Here is a 24,962-nt window from a genome sequence, read left to right as displayed (position 1 = left end):
ACCTTAACAAATTCTTAACCAAACGGAGCGTTGGACAAAAATAGTTAACAATCAGTTTGCGTTTAGTACATCAAGTAATATTGTGACGACAACATTTTTGACGTGTGGAAAATTTTTAAAATACATGATTTTTAAAATAAAATTTGTAAAAAATCCTTAACTTTTATTAATTAATCTATACTTATAAAGCTAGAGCCGTGATAGCCCAGTGGATATGACCTCTGCCTCCGATTCCGGAAGGTGTGGGTTCGAATCCGGTTCTGGGCATGCACCTCCAACTTTTCAGTTATGTGCATTTTAAGAAATTTAATATCACGTGTCTCAATCGGTGAAGGAAAACATCGTGAGGAAACCTGCATATCAAAGAATTATCTTAATTCTCTGCGTGTGTGAAGTCTGCCAATCCGCATTGGGCCAGCGTGGTGGACTATTGGCCTAACCCCTCTCATTCTGAGAGGAGACTCGAGCTCAGCAGTACGTCGAATATGGGTTGATGACGAACGAACTTATAAAGCTGAAGAGTTTGTTTGATTGAACGCGCTATTCTCAGGAACTGTTCCGATTTGAAAAAATCTTTCAGTGTTATATAGCCTATTTATCGAGGAAGGCTATCGGCTATATATATATATTATTCCGGTATTCATACAGGAACGGGAACCACGCGGGTGAAACCGCGCGGCGTCAGCTAGTATCAATATATCTTGGACCCTTATTCAATGTACTATGTGAAATTAATATTGTTTATTTGATATGAGTCAACTACCCTATCACGAAGGTTTTGGCTATCAATCTATAATACAGCTCGAATGGATTTTAACATATTATATGATACTGATACTCGTACTTCTTTGTAAAAGTCATAAGTATATTAAAATACTTTCCATTACCTACTTTATACGCAGACAAATTTATCAGCTTAATTAAATAAAATATTATTATTTCATTTAACATCAAATCCTGCTACTTTTCTTTTTAATTCGTCTTCAAAGTTTAATTCACTAGAGAATATACCATTAGACGTTTTAAATTTCGAACTACTCGTATTTACCTGAATGACTCCCATGAAAAATATGAAATTAAGCAAATTGGTCCTCCTAAGCAACTATCGTTCAAATACTTCCCGAGCTCCCTTGTCCAAAGTCCATGTCGAGGGCCATTGTCGCGCAATATCACGTTTTGTGCCGATACCCGCCCCGCCCCGCCCCGCCCGCGCCGGCGACGGTATTCATTATGCCAGACCAATTACAGGAGTGTAGGGCCCTCGTGCTTCCGTATGAATGGGATTTGTTTAGTTTCAAGTAGTGTGTCACAGTCTGCCTCACTCGTGTTAGATACTGCATTTGCTTGCTGCCTAATTATTGTTATGTTTCGCAGTTATAAGTTGTATTTGATAATGTTTATTGAAAGACCAATGAACTGAAGTCGTTGGGAGTATTCCCATTTGATGTTTGTTTTGTTTGAACTTGTTTGACTTCAAATATTAATTTGTATCACTCAATGGAATTTCAATGTAATGTCAAATAAGCTCAGGGAGACTGGATTAACAAATAACCAAGCTGAGCTATTTTACGAATCACAGATTCCTTAATTGCCCCGAGTTGATTCAAATTTACCAGTTATAAACCAACTCATGCACAAAACCTAAAGATGGGAAGTTACTCATTGAAAATAGAATCCAGTTAAGCCGCGGACAAAAAGCCTTTGTAAAACGGCTCCGGCGCGGTTTAAACTTCCCGAAAATCCGGAAAGATACATCGCAGCACGTATTAAACTTGTATAATCCTATTAAAATTTAATATCAAAGTTTTAAGCATATCTCCGCGGTGCTACAGCGATATTGCGTACATAAGCACTATTCCACTCACACGTAGGTATGCTCTACTTCATTTAGTAGAGCTTATCGGTAACCGATACATTTGCACATCAATTTGCCTTATTGGTTCAGTGGTTACTCTTGTTTTGTGGCTGATCAAGAGATTCGGGTGCAAGAATTCAGTAGAGTCGTAAATAATGCTATTCTAGACTGACATATTAACATACAGCCCAAACACACCTGGTGCTAGCCAGCACCATGGTCATTTACATAGCTGAAACTGATAAGCAGTCTATGAAAGTTAAAGTTTGTGTCTTGTAGCTACTCCTATGTACTCCACCCATTGCCAGTTCTGCGACTCGATTAATTATGACAGTAATATGGATTCTTCAGTGAATATCCTCATTTCTGATTAAATTATACCTCTGCATGTAATCCGAGCAATTCGTTCGTCGTCATGTCTTATGAGGCCCCTACCAAGCGTCCAAGTCTTGGATCTATCGAATACTAATAACTAATACTACGAAAAGGTCTGTTCGTCAAATAGAGATTCAGCAAAAAATTGAAATGCGTTAAATTAAAATGCATATATGAAGTAGTAAGCACCCAATACTTAGGAAGTGGAGGTGTAAGCTGAAACTACTCGAATTGCGTTAACATTTAACGCCGGAGCCATCGAGTGCGAGTCGATAGGCAACGGCTGAGTGCAGCTCTTAACCTCTGCGTAAATGTAATCATCGTTCATTCAAAACGAAGGTGAAATATGAAAATTTAAATTGAACATACCTATATATTTATTTATTTGGTATTTTTAAGATGATTTTTTCGTTATCTGAAACGCTATGCTGTGATTATAATGACCACAAAAACCAGCCTATTAAATATATTTTCTTGGAATAACGAACGATAAATTTTGAAAATGGGTTTTGGAGGTTCTATACCCTAGCCATGTATATAATTTGTAAATGAGTCTTGAATTTAGTCAAAAACGCCATAATTTAGGAATGTTAATAACAACGATGTAAATAATCTCGATCTCGCAGAGGAATTGTAAAATGGTGACGTAGTCACGAGCTTTTATTCGATTTTCCGCCAATGGTCTAACTTTTTGTTATTTCATATTCCTAATATAAGAATAGGTTCTTCATACAAACTTGATCCCTTATTACAACCCAATATCGGGTGGGGTAAGTATTATTATACCAAAATTTAATATTTTCCGTATATAACATAGAAACATTCTAAGAACAATAGTTAACAAATATTATATTGCTATAGATTTGTTAATTTATAATAAGAAAATAGTTCGTTTTGGTGGTTCCATTTGGGTATGTACGAGTAAGATTGACCGTTTTAGATTCAGTCTATAAATTAATCAGAGTTTAACAGAGTCGGAAATAAACTCATAATTTTGCAGTATCTTTTTTGGATTATCTTGAACACACAACAATAACCCTTGAACTAACTATCTCTAAAATGTTATGTTTTTTTTAATATTCCCGTACACTGCACATCTCTTTAATGCAATAACATGACGGCGAAGTGCCACAGACTGGTTCACGTCACAGCAAAGATAGACCCCCCCGTCCCCCCACACCGTAACATAATAATCTCTTCACATATGAGCGCCGGAACACTTCCTTTGAGATATTAACTGTAGGTATGCCGTACTAATCCGCTTTACTACATGCCTACATGCACTCAAATGTTTAAAAATTTACGTTTTTGTCATATGCTTTCCTCTATCATCTAACCAACCACCATACTTGTAGGGAAGGTACCCTAAAAATAATATTTTTCTCCTGTTTATTATAAAACTTTGTAAGCATTATTGTACATATTGTAATGCTAAATTACAGCTGCCTAGTACTTATTGTTTTTGAGTTCAACGTGACAAGCTGACGTAGCGAATCTAGGAACACCAAAAAAAGTGGTTATTAATGAATTCAATATTCCGAATTTGAATTCAGTTTAATATTCCTACTGATCGAGTAGCGCTCAATTATAAGCACTAAATACTTGCACTTGACGGGTGCACCATTAGGATGCTGCGGTAATCCGCGCGAGCTATTTACATAATTTAAACCAGTCGAGCAATTGCTGGGGTCACGGGCCACGGGTGTATCGCTTAAGGATGTTTATTCCGCGGGCTTAGCTCCGCGCTTTCGTAATATTTAATGAGCATCCAGGGAATGTTTTAATTTATGCAATACTACCTGACCCCGCGTGGTTTACCCACGTGGTTCCCGTTCCCGTAGGGATACGGGGATAAAATAGCTATAGCCTTCCTCGATAAATGGGCTATCTAAAACTGGAAGAATTTTTCAAATCGGACCAGTAGTTTCTGAGATTCAAACAAACAAACAAACAAACTCTTCAGCTTTATATTATTAGTATAGATGTTACTATTTACTTGTAACTAGGATACATGGTAAAACAGAAAGGCGATACAGGTCAGTTATACAATTTTGGTATATATTTTGCGAAAATTACTTTAACCTGACTGACTAAATCAGTATATTTTAACAGATTGTTTTAACTGCCGCGATGGTCCAGTGATTAGTGGTTGTGAATTCGGATTCAAATCTCTGTAGAGCTATGATGAAATATAGAAATTCTAAGTAAAAATTCTCAGCCCGGAATTGGAAGTTGGTTGGTCATCCCTGTGCCTTAGACAATTAGTCGGTCGTTATCATTTCACATGACCATTATAGTGATCATTATTTAACTAACAAATATTACCTTAAGCCCGCCATGCAGCACCGGAGCCGTATAATGTGCCTAAGCTCCATATCCGTGATACGAATTATGAAGGAACTTCAGTAGTTTTTGCAAGAAAGTGAACATGGAATCTAAACCACTCAAAACTGCAGTATGAAAAGGCGAATGCCCATCCCCGGCCCAGGCCTACCCTAACCACCTGACAATTTTTTACACCTAAGAAAATTCTACTTTATTAATGAAATCATTACATTATCAAAACAGTTTCCTACAACATTTTACCAACATCTAATTCGTTTTTAATTTGACCACAACGGGGACAAGTTAAGATCATTGACCGTACAGCCTGAGTTTTACGATATTTTTGAAGACGTATGATTGGTATGTTTGATTGTTTTCTTGTTGGTAACAGAAAAAAATACTATTAATGTTACTTCGCCGCTTTGGTACAAGTGGCCAACATTTTGATCTATAGAAGACTGATATAAACATGTATTTTTCTTTAAGAAACTTTGTCAAACATAATACATAAACAATACATAATATTATCATCTCCAAATACTTTTATTCGGGGGTATACCTGGGTTCCCTGGGCCGACGTTGTATGGGCCGTTGGGCATTTCCCTTTGTGATGTATTTGTACTAAGCATAACAATCACAAAATGTGAAGATATTGCAGTATTTTATCCACAATAAATAAGTGTCCCTCGCTTGTCATCACAAGAAACAGGAAAAATGTCAAGAAATTGTTTGCACTAACTATTATCGAAACTCGATTACTTGAGATCCGCTTCCGCTCCGAGCTTCGTTATAAGTTTCTTTCACATTAATCTTACTTTGAGAAAATTGATGTTTTTATGTTAAAAAATGTAAAATTATATTGTCGTTTTAAGTGACTGTAACAACTGGTTTCCTATTCATTATTTTAACAAGTTAAAATTTAAAATATTGTAATAGTTCACTTATACAGCAGACTGAGAGCCTGCGATGGTCATACCTATCTCACTTTAGGAACACTGAAAGTTAGTCAGCCCGTGCTCCTAACATAGATAGGTATGGTGGGAAATTGTGGAGGTTGAAGGGAAGTTATCAAGGGATAACTCGTAACGAATAAAAAAAGAACGCCCATAGAAATCTAACGATCTCTTCCAACGATGTCATTCCTTCGCGCCTTTTAGTACGGAGCGATCCATGGCAATTTTTGCCGCTAATATAATCCTTTAAATCTCTGTAGCTCCGAACAGTAACAGTATATCTGCGATCGTAATGATCGCAGATATACTGTTATTTCTACAAAATTGCTTTACTATTCGCATACTCTTCATTTAAATACATTAAAAAAAACTTGCATAATTGTATTCGTGATCCATCCATTCCTCTATAGACACATAATCTAGAATTGGAGTCAACAAAACAACACAGATGAGACTAACAAAACAAAGAGAAATAACAGAGAAGAAACACGAGAACGAAACAACAACGTAAAATGTAAATCTCGCTGTGACGTGTCGTTTATCTACGTAGCCGGCGCTGGGACGAGCGGCGAACAAAAACTATTGCAACCTGTGATAGTCACACATACCTCATACCTGAAGGCAGATTCTGCTGCCGTAAGCGTGAGAGAAAGGGAAGCCAAATAAAGTGGCGCCGTAACTCGTTACGTTACGAACCGGTTTATCCTCCCATAACAAGTTATCACTTCAAAAAGTTAAAGAGCTAACTTTAAGGGTCTCTAGCGAAGGGTCGCCACGAAGTTATTCTACGATCACGTTCCCAGTCTGGCAACTGGGAACGTGATCCCTTACACTCCTAAGAGTATAAAAAAACACGATGGCGCGCTAAGTGATAACTTAAACTAATCTAAGTTGTTTTAATCGCGAGCGCAAGGTGGGCAGAGTGGCGCTGTAACGCGTTACGTTACCTAGCGGTTTACCCTCCCGAAGTTATCACTTCAAAATGCATATTAAACTAGGACGATTGAGGAATTTGGAGCCGTGAAACCTATTACCCACCAAAGCCGCCATAGCCCAAACTCCATTTTCAATATTTTCATACTGTGACTATCGCGTAACCTTAAACGAAGTAAGTAAGGAATTGAAACAGCATACGATAGTAGCAGCATACGATGACAATCATTCAACAATGTAGATAGTCTGACTCTCGCAGGCTGTTACTCCATCGGGTTAAGCTTTGTTGAAATAGGTTAAGTGAACTTGCAGGGGATAAGTATTAGTCGCTGACGTAAGCAAGAGGGGGTTGAAAGTGTGACGTGTGTGCCTGTGAACCTGTGCGTCCGTCTGTGGCATCGTAACTTTAAACTACGGAGTAACAAAATAAACATTACATAATGAATAATGGAATGGGTATGATGTGTTTGTTTTTCGTTTGAAAATTGATATGTTCGATTTGGTTATATAATTCAACATAAAATGTTGAATTATTCGATAACCCAATCCGAAGATTTATTATTATGATAGAAGTATTTTCTATCATAAATGTTATTTTAAACATAAACATCCGGTTTCAATGTTTAGATTGAAAAGCTTGTGCTCATTTCTTTAATCTCAAATTTTAATTACATTATCCTCGTTCGAAACCACCCTGTAGGACGTAAGTATTGGAAAGTTTCAAGTTCAGGTCCGTAAGTCTGGAGATAACATATCATTTATCTACTGTACATTTACAAGTAACTTGGCCGTACACGAAAATACGGACAGTTTTGAGTATAACTCTTAACTGAGAGAAAATACGTGTGTTTTAGTTTCAATCGTCAGCTCACATTAAAATCTATCAATTGCATTTGCCAGACCCCAATTTTATTTATTATAAATGCAATTCTAAAAATTCGATAGAAAAAAAAATATTAAAGCGTTTGTATAGAATTTGCTGACCAAACATTTTTGCGGACGGCTTCAAAGCGGCACAAAATAATCCGATAATGAATAATCATCTGGCGGTTCCCACACAGCTTCGAGTAGAATATAATTTTCCGTTGTGTTTTCAAAGGAAACAGTGGAAAAATGAAGAAATTGCTTTCGGAATTGGTCCCCCCCCCTTAACGCCCTCGCCCCTCTCATTGTTATATTAAAGAGCTTATGACTTCATGATGTTACGCAAAGTAATAATACTTTCCAAAACGTATTTCGTCACAGCGGCCCTCTCACCTACAGCCCTACTCGCTGTGTACTATTTACCAACAAACTAATTACAAATGAGGGTATTAATCGCTAATCATTTCACATCTAGTAAAAAATTATAATTAACTTGTTCTTGAATTGATGAAAACAGATTATATTAATAAGAATAACGTTTTATAAACAAATAATAAATAATTTAAAATAACTATGTTGTGAAATGATATTTTCTACCTTCATTTCTAACAATTCACCTCGAGTTGGCCTGTAGTATAGTGACGAGACAACTAATTCGATATTATAAACAAGTAAACAAAACTGGCGCAGTTTGGACTGCCTTTATAAGTGCGAGTTAGAGCGTGAGTGGGTGAGTGAGTGGTCGGTAGCAGAGACATAATGATAGACGATTTAAAACTTGTATGAAAGCTCACTTGAAATAAGTAATTTAATATTTGTCGGGGAACTGACTAAATTTCAGTTCTGATTATCGGAGTAAGATTAAATCTCACGGGCTAAATATCGGGATATTGTGGTATGCCTCGACTAGGTTCTACACTTTACGTCAGGGATGACAAATACACAAAATAACACTATCAATGATCACTTATCTTATTTCTACAGTTCTACCCTCTAACTACAATATTGATCAAGTACAGCGCTGATACTATCAGATGTAAACCAGGATTAACTATCGCTTAGCACAGCACGAGTGGAATCACGGACTGGCAACCGCTAGTAGCAGGGTGCAAGGATCCTTTTACAGTTAGCGAATACTCCCCTTCTCCGCTTGTATTGGTTCCCTGCCAAGTAACTAACAATGCAATACTAACCGGACGATAACTCACTCACTCGCTGAATTCACTGACTCACTACTTAACTTCTTGATCACTATCACTATTTAACAAACGGAAAACGACTATCGAGAGATAAAAATATAAACATAAAAAGCAATACAAGCGCAATAGAAAATAAGTTATATATCATAATGTATTATCAACAACCAGACATTATTGTAAAACATTCAGTGTTCCAAGCGAAAAACTATTTAATTTAAAAGACTAGAATATCGTAGTACTTAGATGGGGTAGGAAGACGGTTTGCTTTTCGATGATAGTGAAATGACAACACTGATGCCTTTGTGTGATTATCGTGAAGGAATGTCAACGCAGTAGAATGCGTTGTTAAGTTATTGAGAAGGATACAGAGGAAGACGTATCACGTATGTGTAGCCAATCACAGGCCGATGATACGGCCTGTGATTGGCTACATTGGCTACATATTTCCGTCAGTTACGTACCAACGCGCCTGTCTGTGTATCAAACGCTTGTGTCTGACACTTCCGAAGGTAGAAATTATTAGTTAACATCTATACAAAAAAAAAGCATATGTCAGTAACGTCTAACATACCTACCTATTTTATTCCGGCAGCGAGGAGCGCTGACAGAATAGATTGCTATTGCTATTGTAGGGCTCCTCGAGGGCCCTCTGCGAGACGTGTCCTAATGACGCTGCCCTTTGAGCATTAGCCCGTGAACATTGGCGGAGGGAGCGCCGCGTGGTGCAAGCTATAGGAGGCGCACTTGACCTTTTTATCGATGATACTCGGGATTGACTATACAGTTATATTTATATATACGTATGGAACATGTAAGTTTACATGAACGATAAAACAACAGTATAAAATAATTGCTGAAAAATATTACTTTTAATTTGTTTTTGAATAGTTACCTCAGTAGATTACCTCAAAAAATCCTGACTACACTATATTAATACTAACGGACGCGGCAAGCAACTCTAATGTTAAAAACTAATACTCAATAAATAATAATAAAATACTATGCACATGAATCTGTTTCTACTTATTTAGTTATGTTCGTGTATTAACCCTTGCATGGTACTTCAAAATAATACATGAATTAAGACAATATTGTATTATTCCGTTTTCAGAGACGATTTAATAGTTTGGGCTCATGAATAAATCGTTATAAGCTTATGCCTTGCGGCGTTCCTCACGAGCCTGCCGAATATTACAATTGTCGCTACATGGGAACCTTCAGGTGGCGGGAGAAGCTGCTAACCTTGCATAATGTATTACATGAGAGTCACACACTCACGCGCCCTTTGTTTCACCTAATATGAACGTTACGTCATACTTAAAAATATTATATATATTTAAATTAAAAAACTTGCCAAGTGCGTGTCGTGCCGTACAGTGTAGGGTTCCATAGACTAAATTACCACTTTAAATTCTTATTTAATGCTCAAAAGTACCAATAATGGGGGTATCCTACGCTAAGTGATAAACGAGGAACAAAATTTTAACCGATTAATAGTATTCCACCGTTTGTAAACAGGTTAACATTAATCCTTTACCGTCGTTATGAACCTATTAATAGAACGGCCCACTGCAGGGTCAGGCGTCCCTTCCTAAAGGAGGATATAGAGGTTAGACTCAATCACTCTGCTCTAATGCGGGTCAGGGTGATAGTCCTAAACTCTTTAACGATCTTTAACTCTCAGATGATAAAGTTCGGCAGCTTAACATATTCTCCGAGGTGCGGGGTGTTATTTCTTAAAAGAAAGGAAAGTTCAGTATTTCATAACCTGACCCAAGAACTCGATATCCCCAAGCCACATAGGTTAACCACTGGACCAACGAGCCAGTTTAACCACCACACTCAACATCATCATCACTGTCATCCGATGGTCATAGGCCTCTTGCATGCCTTCTAAACACAACGGTCTCGAGCCGCCAGTATCCAGCGGCTCCCTGCAACACGCTTGATGTCCTCGGTCCACCTTATTGTTAACACCTTACGCTTGAAATCGTAGACGAATATATAGAACCAACACACTATCAGATGATAACGATAACGACCCAGACTTAAGGCTAAACGATTTCTCCAAGGCTCGAGGGAGTCCCACCACCCACTTACGCGCTCTTGGGCTCTGTGAGTATTTACAAACCAATTGTTTTTCAACTTTCTTATAAAATACTAGCGGACGCCCGCGACTTCGTCCGCGTAAAAATTGATGTAAACTTCTCTACCTCTACCTTACCCTGCTCGTAAACCTACCCAACCCTACCCTACCCTACCCTACCCCTACCTTACTCCTACCCTACCGCTAACGCTAACCCTTCCCCCCCCACCTTACCCTACCCTAACCCTACCCGTAACCTATCCATACCCTATCCATACCCTATCCTACCCTACCCCTAATCTACCCCTACCCTACCCCTACCTTACTCCTACCCTACCACTAACCCTAACCCTTCCCTACCCCTACCTTATCCCTACCCTAACCCTACTCTACCCGTATCCTACCCCTACCCTACCCGTACCTTACCCCCACCCTACCCTACCCGTACCTTACCCCCACCCTACCCTACCCTATACGTTCCATATCCTTCCCCTACCTCTACCTTGCCCCTACCCTACACTACCCCTACCTCTATCCTATCCCTACCCTCAGCAAAATTGGTCCAGCCTTTTGTGCGTGGTGCTATGACCAAAAGACTATAATTTCCCAAGCGACTTCTATGCTAATACTATAAAGAGGTAAAGTTTGTGTGGTTGTCGGGGGTAATCTCTGGATCTACTGGACCGATTTGGAAAATTCTTTTACCAATAGAAAGCTACATTATTTGCGAGTGTCATAGGCTATGTTTGGTCCTCATATTCATACGGGAACGGGAACCACGTAATTGAAACCGCGGGGCGTCATATAGCGGCATTTCTGCGACTTTCAGAAATTTTGTATTATCTCCGAAACTATATAACTAATTAACATACTGTAAAGGGCAAATCTTATCTCTATAATATCCTTGTGATTATTAAATCATTTATTTTGATAAGGATTTAAGTTTAGTTGTGTAAATAATGACGTAAACATTAGTTTAAAATTTAAATAATTTATTAAAGTACTAAAGGTACTATATCTGCTAAAATATAAAAGATAGATATATGGTGTCGCGGACTTTTTTGTAGAACTTTTAAAGGTTCAAAAAGCCTCCATACATTTATTTCAGTTATACGCAATGGTTGAGGCAGCGCATGCGAATAAGTAAGTTTTTCGGTCTGACCTGTAAGAGAAAACCCGCGATATCTTAGTAGTTATATATGATAGAAATATAAAATATAGCCTATAGCACTCCCCGATAACGTAGCATTCTACTGGTGAAAGAATTTTTAAAATCGGTCCAGTAGTTCCGAAGATTACCCCATTTCAAAAAATTGTTACAAACTTACAAACTTACAAACTTACAAACTTACAAACTTTACCTCTTTATAATATTAGTATAGAAAAACAATAAAATAAGCAATGGAAAACTTTCAACTAACCTTGAAACATCTTCTTGTGTCTCTAGAATCTAGAATTTAAAAATTCTTTACTCATTTCTTATGAGTTACTTACATTAGGCAATAGAGGGTCAATCTTGTTTGGACTTCTCCTGAACGTGCTCAAGAGCTTTATCTCCAATTTCCGTTCGAGATGGAGTTTCTACGTGACGCCATTTTCTTGAAGAGACATTTTTTCAATGAGTCTTGATTGGTTTTACGATATAATTGCTTTCAATAGATTTTTTTAATTTTAGACGTATAATTATTTTAATAGGTCTTTAAAATCTATACACTTACACATTAAAACAAAGTCGTCCGCTGCGTTTGTCAGTCTGTTCGCGCTTAGTTCGGGAACTACTAAGGAGATGTCATGCAGTTTTTCAATAGAAAGATTCATGAGGGAAGTTTAGGTATACAAAATGTGGTTTTGTTTGAAGTGTCGGAATTATTTGAAGTTAGGTTTCCATGCTGGCGTAATCGCGGACGTCTGATGTATAAATACTTATTTTTGTTGTATTGTATGCAATTGATGATTATAGAGTATGTTCCGAAAGCAGAGTAAAACGCACGCAGAGAGATTTTGTTGGGTTTTATGGTGTTATAGTTTGTAACTGTAGGTTTTTTGCAGAGGATCATTATCCATAATGAGCTTCTGAAAAGTAGCGCCCCTTCCATTCAATATTTAAGAAAAAATGCAAACAAGTGTTTTCTTTCCTTTTTTTTAATGAAACAATTCCCAAGCTTGGTGAAAAAAAATAAGAATACTCGTGTATTCCACCGACGTTTTAGTTCGACAGAAGTTACCGAGGCATACAAACATTTCAGGTTATAGGCACCTATGCATAGTTGATGCCCCGAAAATAACGTTTTCAGATAAATTCGAGGTGTGCAGGCCCAGCCGAACATTTCCCTAGGGCGCGCCGCGTAGCGAAGACAACCGCGTGGTATAAGATACGTCTATTATAGAGCCTGCTCAGTTGCTCACTTATAAGCTAAAACTTTACGTGACTTTGCGGTAACAGTTACTGTTTACTGATTTTATTTTAGCTTTTAGTGTCACGCATCTCAAACGGTCAAGTGCGAAAAAGGGCCTGATAGAAGTACCTCAAACGGAAACAAATCGGAACACCAGAATTACTCTGTTGTCTGTCTATCCACCAATTGGGCAAACAAAACAGATGATGGCAAAAATCGCAAAAAAATTACAGATGTATTTACCTACTGATGATGTAGATCATGTTCCTTCCAAATGTTATAAACAAAATTATATTTATATGTCCCTAGCGAATAGAATATTTTTTCGCACAGTAAATGACTTTAGACAGCTTTACAACTCCATTTATCCCAAAAAATATTGCTACAAAGCTTGGAAATATTTTTGAAATTTTTCCGAATTCCGATTTTCTCAAAAATCATTCCTTTTTAATGGTTTTCCACCTTACTAGCGTACATCGTCAACAAGGAAAACCATAACTTCCCCTTTGAATTTCTAACAGCATTTCTATGTACCTAAAGTTTTTCTACTTTTTACCCCTTCCCCATTCATGTCATTCTTCATTAATCTGGCTCATACCTTTACCATTTTCCTTTGACCTTATAGGTCAAGTCATACATGATATCTACGATTTATAATCTATATTTATATATAATTGGGTAATATCGACTATACATGGCATAAAACGTTATTACCCGTTATACTTGGCACAGCAGACATGTACGTAATAATAATAAGTTACTCTGTGGTTAATAGGCCGAAACTTGTATCGGGAATCGATAATATTATAATTGAATAACTACTACCTACTTATTCAGGTTCAATTAGCGGTTGTTAGTAAAATTATATTATTTGTAGCATAAAATATGTCAGATGTTTTATACTGGGAATAACGTTAATATTGGAGGCTTTTATTTGTACAATTATATCTTACTTCTTTGGCAAAATTTTAATAGACAACTATTACTTTATATAAAATATGGAATAGGTCTCACAGAATCAGTCAACAAAAGGTCCAGGGACCAAGTCCCTTATGATCTGGACCCTTAAAACCTGCTACGTTCAAAAGCCACCACGATTCAAACTCCCTAGTCGGGTACCATACCTATAGTAGGCGGCAGGCTGACAAACATTCAGTCTTGTCTTTCAACCTAAAATGACGTATGTCTGGCTATCGCAGGGTCTTGGTCTATAAGTTGCTCCATAACCTCCTCTATTTTTCCATTAAAATCGGTTCAGCCATTCCAAAGATTAGCCCGAACAAACAGAAAGGCATTTTAGTATCGTGTACATAGCTCTAAGCACTTGAAAATACACAGTTATTTTTAAATCATATACATACGCTTTTATTTTATTTATATGTATGTATTGATTATTTTGAATGTAAGTATCCATTGCTAAACATTACATCGTCAGTCCTATAGGTAGTTTTGTACTCTTTTTCGTTTCGTGACTTTTTTATTGAATAAACTAACTTCTTTCTCAATTTCTTGGCCTGCGAACGTACCCACTCGATAAACTATTCAGTAGGTTGTTTATAAGAATGTTCAAAGTGCATAACATTAGGTATTCCTTCTGTTCAGGTGGAGAGTTCAGCGATGTTTTGTGCATATTATATCACGCGATGCATCAGCTATCGCGAAAACACTTTAGCCGACGAAGCGAAGGAAAACTTTAAGTTTTACATGTTTGTATGAGAGTTCATCAATATGTAAACTACCTGACTTACCAGTCAAAATTCGTTTAGTCGAACGTTTTAAAAAAGTCAAAAACTTGCAATTAAAGTTACGAGAGTTTGAAACGCGCCTTGGTCCGAGAAAACTCCTTAACTCGAATTACTCTCGTGTGATCGTGACGGGACATTCGAAGAAGGATCGGGATGGCCAAGAGTGCCATGTCTCAACTACTTATAACTTCGAAATACCGTGAATGATTGACATAATCTGAAAAAAAATGTTGTTCCTGGCAAGGTGGAAGAAAAAAGTCCGTGAGGGCGCAGCTCGATGCGTTGGTCTGACCGGTCCGCATTACACCCGAGTCCTCTGTCTACGATGCTCTCCGAATATCCGGAGATAGAATACGATAGCATAAGATCTTAAAGACAAAGTTAAGAGGTAGAGATGGTCAAGACTCGCGACTCTCATACATGAGGTTAACGCCTCACGGAGGATATAGATACTCGTACTTAATAAATGTTAAAAGTTAAATTTTTTAATTCTAATTTTTTCATCTTGAGTTTTAATCTAGCTAGTGACATTCTCAGGGGGGCAATTAAACGAGCAGCCAATTAGACTCCGGGGGGTAAGAGGGGGGTGGAAATTTATTAATTAAGCCGTTGGAGCGCTGCCGCGACTTGTGTCAAAAATAAAAGTTTATGTGGTTTCTGCGGGGTGAGACCTTCGAGTTGTTGAACTCTTGCTGGTGTTAAACAATTAATTAAATTGACCTTGATTAATTTCTAATTACTCGTATTACTTATATATTAACAAAAGTCCTTTTAAACGTTAAGTAAATTAATCCTATAAAATCCACAGGGTTCACTGTAATGTGTGTGTATGTGTGTGTGTGTGGCATTTAAATTGCGGGCTATCGAAGTATTCGATAGTTTCGGATCCTAGATGTAAAAGATGTTGCGATCGACGACGGGTGACGATCTCACACCATGGCTCAAATCTTATAACTATTCGTTTTAGAACTTTATCATTTATTTATTTATTGCTTATCTGTAGAAATTTTTACTAACACGAGACTCTGTAATAAAATCGATTTACAGAGTCAAAACAATAAACCAAGCCAAGCTGTTGGCAAAAATCTTATAGCTAAATAATATTCAGGCCTACATCACATCACACTATCACACTAATATTATAAAAACGAAAGTTTGTGTGTAAGTGTGTAAGTATGTTTGTTTCTCTTTTACGCTGAAAGCTACTGCTAGTAAAGCGATTTGGCTAAAATTTGGAATGAAAATAGATTTTACTCTGGATTAACATGTAGGCTACTTTCATCCCAGAAAAATCCATGGTTCCCGCGGGATTTGTGAAAACTGAATTCCACGCGAACGAAGTCGCGGGCGTCCGCTAGTACTTTCATTAACTGTAATGAACGAGTTATTTTAAAATAAAAAGTGCCTTATTTTTATTTTCGTGGATACATTTTCAACTGCAAGTTTGAACTAAGTATCTACGCATTAATTAGAGTGAGCGGTTGCGAATACTCAAAGGGCTCGCAATGTCGCGCTGCAAAAATTTTACGGAAATATTTTTTACAGAAAATAGTTTTTAGCAAGCGAGGTTGTCGCCCTCGAGTTACGCGCCGGTATATTTGGGAGATTTTAACGAGACTCCAATTACATTGGGAATGTTGTGGTCGTGGTCATTAACATAGTTGTATGCAGATATTTATACAAGCAGATTGATAGTAATTATGTTAGCTGCTAGAGTTTGGCTACTGAAAGTTGAGACAGATTTCGCGAGGCAAATTAAAAATAAAAATCTCTACTAAATAATATGTTCATAAAAAAACGCATAGGTGTAAAAACAAGAACTTAATAAAAATAAAATTAAAAGCATCAAACAGAGTTATTCCAATATTTGCACTATAATTTTGAGAATGCCCTAATTTTTTTTTCAATATCCCGGCCGATTTCAGTCTCTCTCGTAATTTTGTTTTTGAGTCGACAGCTGTCAGTTGCAACTGTCGGTGTTGTCAGAGGATCTAATGTTTTGGGATCTTGTAATTATATCCTGAGAAGTAAAATGTTGTATACAATATCCCCCCTCACAACCTCCAGGGTTGTGTATCCTAAAATAAAATCGGAAATTCAATGGACTTCATAAATTGTGCCCGAAGATTAAAAACGAGCCTCAAATGTACTTATAAAAGTCGCATCTAAATTATTCCAGCCTCCAGTCTTTCATTTCCTGTTACGTGAAAAAAAGGATGAGGTGGAATTAAGGCTCACGGCGTAGCGCGTAGGAGCAAAAAATACAGGGTGCTTGTAATTGGAGTCGAGGGCTCTGAACAGCTGGAATATTTAAAGCTACGTAGTGCATATTTGAGGGGCGGCTGAAAAAAGGGGCGATTGAATCCGTGTAGCGTAAATGTTACATTTGTTTTGTAGTTTGTTGACCGGAGAAGTGCCGGGTGTCGAGTTTCACAGATGTCATGACGTCACGCCAAATTCAACATGGCGACGAATGAATGGATAGGAAACAGGAATGGACGACCACTGTGGTGTATCGTACGAGTATCTTTTCCACTTCAGTTGGGTTTGGTGGAAGTATCTAGGCAGAATGGAAACCCCGATTAAAATGAAACAGACTAGACAAATATCTTAGCATTCTTTTCACCGTGCGTCTAAGATTTCTGATTAGAATATTGTTTCTAGCAACTGCCGGATAGTCGATTAGTAGTCACCAACAACGTGTTTGCTTTACTGACTCTTGTAGACTATAAATAATCCAATACATTTTGAGATCTAAGTTGTGAAGTCTTTGGTTCACGTTATCAACTTTAACTGGTAATGGGGAGACCATGATGTGCATATTGATGGGTCAAGAGTTTACTGTGCCTTCCGTGGTGCGGGGATGTAACACTACTGATTTCTCAGCTCAAAGTTTCTACAGATTTTATTTTAAATAGAAGCTCAATTTTAATGTCATTTTATTAAGGCTGACCCGTGACTTTAATCCTAAAGGACCTTGTATAGCGAAGTTGAACATGTAATAGTATTATAACAGCAATGTTAAACTAAAATAACAACACACCAAAAAATACAGGGTGCTTGTAATTGGAACGCCGCTGCGGGTCGCGCGAATATTTAAAGCGGATAGGGAGTTAGTTGACGCGAGTGAATCCGAGGAACGAGGCGGAAACACCTCTTTGTTGTTGCCTCACGTGTGGACCTCTCTGTTTTGTTTTCGGTTTTAATTTTGGGAACATTTAACGACATTCATAACGGTGTGTAGTGAAGTAATGGCTTTTAGTAGGAGATCTAAGTTCACGATGATGGTATAGTTGAAAAACATAGAATTCGCGCATAGAATAAGACAAACTAAAAGAAATTATTGTTGCAAATTTTGCGTATGCTACCTTTCTATTTATTAACTAGCCGTGTTTTTCCTGCCGTGAAAGTAGATAAATAGAAATTCACACGAAACCTTGAGCTTATGTTAAATGACCTCCTTGCTGCCACAGATATAGTCTTTTGTGCCTGCTGACACTACTACTTGTTTTGTTTGTGTTTGTATAACACTGCAAACACTTTGTACTATATATAGATAACTAGCTAAGTAATAACTCTAGATCTCTTATTATTTTACTGTCAGTACCTGCCTGTTCTATAAATTTATATTTTTACTAAAAAATATTTTAAGAGTATTGACGAAGTTTTCTCCGACAGAATAGATAGGATGTATTCTCGTGATGCAGCTACAAATAATTATCATTTTGTTGACAGACAAGTGTTGGACAACGGCACGCTGTCGTTCCTGCCGTTCGGCGCGCTGCAGTACCGGCAGGACGTGCACAGCACGGTGTACCGCTGCCGCGCGCACAACTCGCACGGCGCCGTGGTGTCGCGCGACATGCGCACGCAGGCAGGTCAGTGCACCTTCCGCTCACTGTGGACGTGTCACTGCTCGACGGACAAGTGTCGGACAACGGCACGCTGTCGTTCCTGCCGTTCGGCGCGCTGCAGTACCGGCAGGACGTGCACAGCACGGTGTACCGCTGCCGCGCGCACAACTCGCACGGCGCCGTGGTGTCGCGCGACATGCGCACGCAGGCAGGTCAGTGCACCTTCCGCTCACTGTGAGACGTGTCACTGCTCGACGGACAAGTGTCGGACAACGGCACGCTGTCGTTCCTGCCGTTCGGCGCGCTGCAGTACCGGCAGGACGTGCACAGCACGGTGTACCGCTGCCGCGCGCACAACTCGCACGGCGCCGTGGTGTCGCGCGACATGCGCACGCAGGCAGGTCAGTGCACCTTCCGCTCACTGTGGACGTGTCACTGCTCGACGGACAAGTGTCGGACAACGGCACGCTGTCGTTCCTGCCGTTCGGCGCGCTGCAGTACCGGCAGGACGTGCACAGCACGGTGTACCGCTGCCGCGCGCACAACTCGCACGGCGCCGTGGTGTCGCGCGACATGCGCACGCAGGCAGGTCAGTGCACCTTCCGCTCACTGTGAGACGTGTCACTGCTCGACGGACAAGTGTCGGACAACGGCACGCTGTCGTTCCTGCCGTTCGGCGCGCTGCAGTACCGGCAGGACGTGCACAGCACGGTGTACCGCTGCCGCGCGCACAACTCGCACGGCGCCGTGGTGTCGCGCGACATGCGCACGCAGGCAGGTCAGTGCACCTTCCGCTCACTGTGAGACGTGTCACTGCTCGACGGACAAGTGTCGGACAACGGCACGCTGTCGTTCCTGCCGTTCGGCGCGCTGCAGTACCGGCAGGACGTGCACAGCACGCTGCCGTTCCACACGGCTCAGCTAGGTATATTTATTAGACTTTGGGTATGTGTGTGTGAGTATGGTGAGGTAATTAATTACTTTGCTTAATCAACGCTAAAGAATCTGGACAAGTAAATTAACCAATAAATATAAATATGCTGCACGAATCAATGCCTGAAAGTAAAAATTTAACATTCCTGAATCCCCTCAACTCAACAACCACATTTTAATTTTCCTTTGTAGTCAACATTCATAAACGTTTTGCAAAAACACGTCAAAGTTGACTGATTGCAAAAACTACGCGTCGCTTTTATCCCTCTTCTCTTTTACACGGTACCCTTTGTTAAGCACGTCGCAGTACGTCTCACCTCCCACAATTATTATCATCACAAGAACAATTATTATTTTAAACGCCTTCACTTTTAAAATACATACGTGAATTAAAAATTGCTCGATTTCTCTACTTTACGAATGAAATGAAAGAATTAAATTTTTCATTCTATGGGAAATTAGACCATAAATTCAAAGCATTAATGGTGAAAATCCCGTACACGGTGGATGATATATCGAACCCATTTAGTATCAAGTAGCAGTCGCTTGTTAAAGCGACGCATCCGAGTGACTCGACTAACGAAGTCAGTAGAGAGTTGTAAAAATGCTTAAAAAAGGTGAACAAATGGCACAGAACCATCTGCCATTTTGTAAAGAATGCGCGGCGGAAATATTGTCATCTACTGAACGACTACTAAAGATAGGAGTTAAATAATATTTATTATATTTATCGACCTACTACAGGGCCAGGTCTCTCTCCTTATTAGAGAGGGGTTTAAAGTCTAGACCCACCACGAAGCTCTAATGCGGGTTGGGAGGCTTAGAGTGATATAGGTAACGTTGGCTATCAGATTTTAATAGTAGTGGCTGGGGCCAACAGTTTTACGTGTAGATACGGTATGTATGTACAGCGGTGTAATAACATTTACTCGTACGTTCCAATTCTGAGCTAAGAATTTTAATGAGAATTTCTCGGAAGAACGATAGACGCAATACCAGGTTCATAGCCCGATCTAGGACTCAAACTCAACACCTCATGATCCGAAACCACATAGTATCCACTGGACCAAGGAGACAGTTAATTACTATACTTCTCATCATAAAAATTGAAACAGTTGAACAGTACTTGCGGACTGTTTTGATTTTATTTGATGAGAAGTATATTACTATCATACGAATTCTCAATCACTAATTAACTGTGTTCTCTATTACAATTCCTCTTTTATTACAAGACTTTGGGAAAATTTTCATCTATTTGTTTACGTGTTTCTTCTCATTCAAATATGCTAGCGTGACTTTTCAAGATTAGCCTTACAATACGCATTTTTGAAATATAGTAAAATGGCTTCTTACAGGCAAAGGCATCCCGATTTCCAGTGAAGCATTGAGAATAGCGCGAACCATCTTATATTTGTAGCACCGTCATATTGAGTGAGCATAGGCATATTTTATAGACAAGAGTGAGTTAATTTAAGACAAGCGTGAGTCAATAGGCATCTTTTACTATAAACGCGTTGCATCTTAAACCTCATCACTGCTTTCCATCAGACATGGTTGTAGTCAAACGCAAGCATAACTATCATGAAAAAATACTTTTAAACCAGATTTTTATTGATGGTCAATACTTAATTTATACATATAATTCACAAGTTATTTCACATACAGAAGCTGTTCCTATATATTTTATAAATCCAGATACAAAAAGATTATGCATAACCAAAGATCTCGCATCCAAATTCAAAATTACAGCTTCAAAATCAAGTAACCAAAACTCTGACTACAAGTTGGCAATGCCGCGCACGTCGAGCGCTGGCGGCGCTCCGCCGGACGTCGCTCCATTATCGGCCAGTCACCAGGCGCTGTGTAATTTGTTGTCACATCCCCTCTAGTCCTGACTGCATGCATGCATGCATTTCATAAAGAGAGGCTTGATTTTGTAAAGCGACTTCTAATTCGATTATAATCTGTATAATATTATAGATAAAGGGATGGAGCTGAAATTCACCAACGTTTCCCAAAGCAGGAGGCATATTCTCTAATGATGTTTTGGATAACGCACCTCTATCTCTCTCTGTATAATATTATTGACAGAGAGGGATAGATGGGAGCTCAAACTTTTGAAGTGATGTAAATATCGTTACTGAATAGCCTCCCAGATGTGGGATAAGAGTTATAATAAAAAAAGACGGAAAAGTGATATTTTAAAATTGCGCCGCACATCATAGTGCGTTGAATTATTGTAGTACTCGATGCCTCAACATCTCGTTTTCATCTTGGCTTTGGTCCAAAGCCCGGGAGTATAACATCACCAATTCTCTAAGTCCGGGCTGCTAATTTGTGCTGAAAGTTTCTAGGAAGAAAAGTTGTATAGTTTACAGTTCGACGCAACACTCTAAACCCAGGACCTCGTAATTCAAAGCCACATAATTTAACCACTGGATCAACGAAGTGATTTATTGGATTTAGTTAAAATAAAATTTAAAAAATAGGTAAACTGAAGTATGCGTGACACCGTAATTTCGAAAAATCATGCGCCCATTTATCGGTGAGGCGGTTAAATCCAACTATTAAATTAAGCCCACCGCATGTGATTGTGGCCGACAAAGGCCGGGTTGAGGCTGCATATTGTGATATTGGTAAATAAATCCAATTCAAAGGCCTGTAAAGCCGCTGTGACGTCACAAAGCCTCGCCCCGGGCTGTGGAGCGCTCCGTATTATGTCAACGTTTTCATGCACTGCTCAAATGTATATATAAATATTTTTTAAATCAACTTATAGTTGTCTTAACAACTAAGAGACCGAAAGAACGTACATTGAAATTCCTAGAAAAAAATATATGGTGCGATAGAAGAAAAGTATCTGAACTTTTGATTTTTTCTATTAGCGCTAATGTAGAACTAGTGAACGGATTTTCATGTAGTGGACCAATTGGATGTTCATCGATGAAAAACGTAACAAAAAATTATTCCTTTCGACAGTTTCCATTGCGTGCGCTGAATGGTTACAGCTTGCAAAACATTTACGTTAACAAAATAAATACGATATTACGATCAAGTTGTTCCCTTTTAAGAGTTCTGAAAAAAAATCGAACGAAATGATGCGCACTCCTAACTGATTGATACAGATTTTTTGATCCTCGCTAATGGCCTGTGGTCCGGTGCTGCTCGTACCTAATTGCGAGTTATTAGTAACCGGCCAGTGATTAAAGCGGCGGGTGGAGTGGGGGGAGGGGGTATAGTGCGGGGCGGAGTGGCCATGTTAATTAATGAGCCACTTCGGATCTGATAATCACCTCTGCAGTGGAGATTGCACTTTTAACGGACGTAACTCACAACCAGATTGCCGCTGTTATCAATATTGGACTGATTCGAAGATCAATGAACTGTGATGGACTACCTTTTTTAATTTTTACGAAATTAAAAAAGGTAGTCCGTCACAGGATATGGTCGCTAATTATTTTGACATAATAAAAATGCTTCTACAGTTGAAGGTCTGACCCTCAAATCTGCTATTTTTCAAAGCCACCACAGTTTAAACTCCAAAATTGACTACCGTTTTGGTAAAAGCATTGGCTGAAAAATTTAGCCTTCATAAAATGAGGTAAGTTTATCTATCGCAGGCTCTCAGTCCAATAATTCCTACATTGCATAATATTGCTCAGCACATTGTTTGTTCTATGTGCTCGTAGTGCTAGCTCGCACTACAGTAAACTTGTGTTTGTACAGTAGAAGCGCTGAGCTTGCTCGGTTTAAACTTTAATTTTATACAACATCTGGCTTCCCGCGATAAAAAGGCAAGAAAATTATGTAAAGACGCTTTTCTATTACGTAGTATTATGTAGGATATATTGGAAAATTTCACGCATTGTCAAGCTCTGTTCAACCATTTTAGTAAAAATTTGTAATTTTTCGTAAATATTTCTCACATTTCGTGTAGATAAATGTGATATTCGTGGCGAGTCTCGCATAATAGTAGATAGATAAACGTAGATCTGAATCCATTTAAAATTTAATTATACTGAAGAATTTCATAAAAAAGAATTTATTAAAAAAGTTTAAATAAAAGCAAATCAAGATAAAAACACACAATCCCCCGTTATCTAATTATCTCCGTAAGTATTTTCTAGACTTTCTGTACAAAAACTTTCTCCCTTACCATCTTCTTTAAGCCACAACGAGCGCCGAACTTCACAGCAATCAAACTTCGAACTCACGTACCAACACAACGAGGTTATCAGTACGATCACTTACATTGGCCATTCTACATTATTGTATCGAACTCATTGTAAAACATAGCCACCCGTGCAATTCAAAGTGGTTGTGCTTACCACAACATGCAAGAGTTATCTCATTATTAATACGATCAAGTTAGTGAGACTGAATGACGATAGTGAGAATCATAAAGTTCTACGTACGTACGTACGGTCAGTTTGTTGCAGAGAGTTATTGAATTAATTAGGTTTACTTTAGAAGCTAGTACTTTAGAACGACAGTGCTCGTTGCCAGTGATGACCTACGGATCCGAGACTTGGTCGCTGACTATGAGCCTTATTAGAAGGCGCAAAGTCACTCAGCGGGCGATGGAGCTATTATTGGAGTTTCTCCGCGTGATTCAATCGGGAATGAGGAGATCCGTAGAAGAACCAAAGTCACTGACATAGCTCAGCGAGTTGCGAAGCTGTAGTGGCAATGGGCAGGCCACATAGTTCGAAGAGCCGATGGACGTTGGAGTCCCAAGGTGCTGAAATGGCGACCCTGCACCGGAAAGCGCAGTGATGGTCGCCCCCCACTAGGTAGACCGAGGATATCAAGCGGGTTGTAGGGAGCCGGCGGATGCTGGCGGGTTAGACCGTTGTGCTTGGAGGTCCATGCAAGAGGTCTATGTCCACCAGTGGACGTCATTCGACTGATAAGGTAGGTCGTCGTCATCAACCCATATTCGGCTCACTGCTGAGCTCAAGTCTCCTCTCAGAATGAGAGGAGTAAGGCCAATAGCCCATCACGCTGGCCCAATGCGGATTGGCAGACTTCACACACGCAGAGAATTAAGATAATTCTCTGGTATGCAGGTTTCCTCACGATGTTTTCCTTCACCGATTGAGACACGTGATATTTAATTTCTTAAAATGCACACAACTGAAAAATTGGAGGTGCATGCCCCGGGCCGGATTCAAACCCACACCGGAGGCAGAGGTCATATCCACTGGGCTATCACGGCTCTCAGATAAGGTTGGTAAGGTATATGAAAAAGATAATAATATCTTTCCATACAATTAGATACAATTTCAGTACACAATGCAATAGACTAACAAATAAAAATTGTAGATTATTTTTTGATAAAATAAAACTATTTCTATTATTATTTTCTGAACTGAATTAAATGCAAACTACTCTTGATTCAATCCTACATAAACTGCAAATTCGAAAACAACCGCTCTCTGCAG

The 24,962-nt window shown here is 38.9% G+C and overlaps 1 protein-coding gene across 1 annotated transcript in view; it reads left to right on the top strand.

Annotated features, from left to right (window-relative positions):
* The window catches only part of LOC128198171 (cell adhesion molecule Dscam2-like), an 87,844-nt gene that overhangs the window by 43,000 nt on the left and 19,882 nt on the right, over positions 1-24,962 (top strand). The window contains exons 4-8 of the mRNA XM_052882094.1: positions 18,467-18,609; positions 18,660-18,797; positions 18,849-18,986; positions 19,037-19,174; positions 19,226-19,363. Of these exons, the coding sequence (XP_052738054.1) occupies positions 18,467-18,609; positions 18,660-18,797; positions 18,849-18,986; positions 19,037-19,174; positions 19,226-19,363 (695 nt within the window). The remainder of the gene's footprint in view (positions 1-18,466; positions 18,610-18,659; positions 18,798-18,848; positions 18,987-19,036; positions 19,175-19,225; positions 19,364-24,962) is intronic.

Source organism: Bicyclus anynana, chromosome 1 (assembly GCF_947172395.1).
Source record: "Bicyclus anynana chromosome 1, ilBicAnyn1.1, whole genome shotgun sequence".
NCBI lineage: Eukaryota > Metazoa > Arthropoda > Insecta > Lepidoptera > Nymphalidae > Bicyclus > Bicyclus anynana.
Note: the sequence above shows the minus strand (reverse complement) of the source record. Positions and strands in the feature narration are given on the sequence as shown.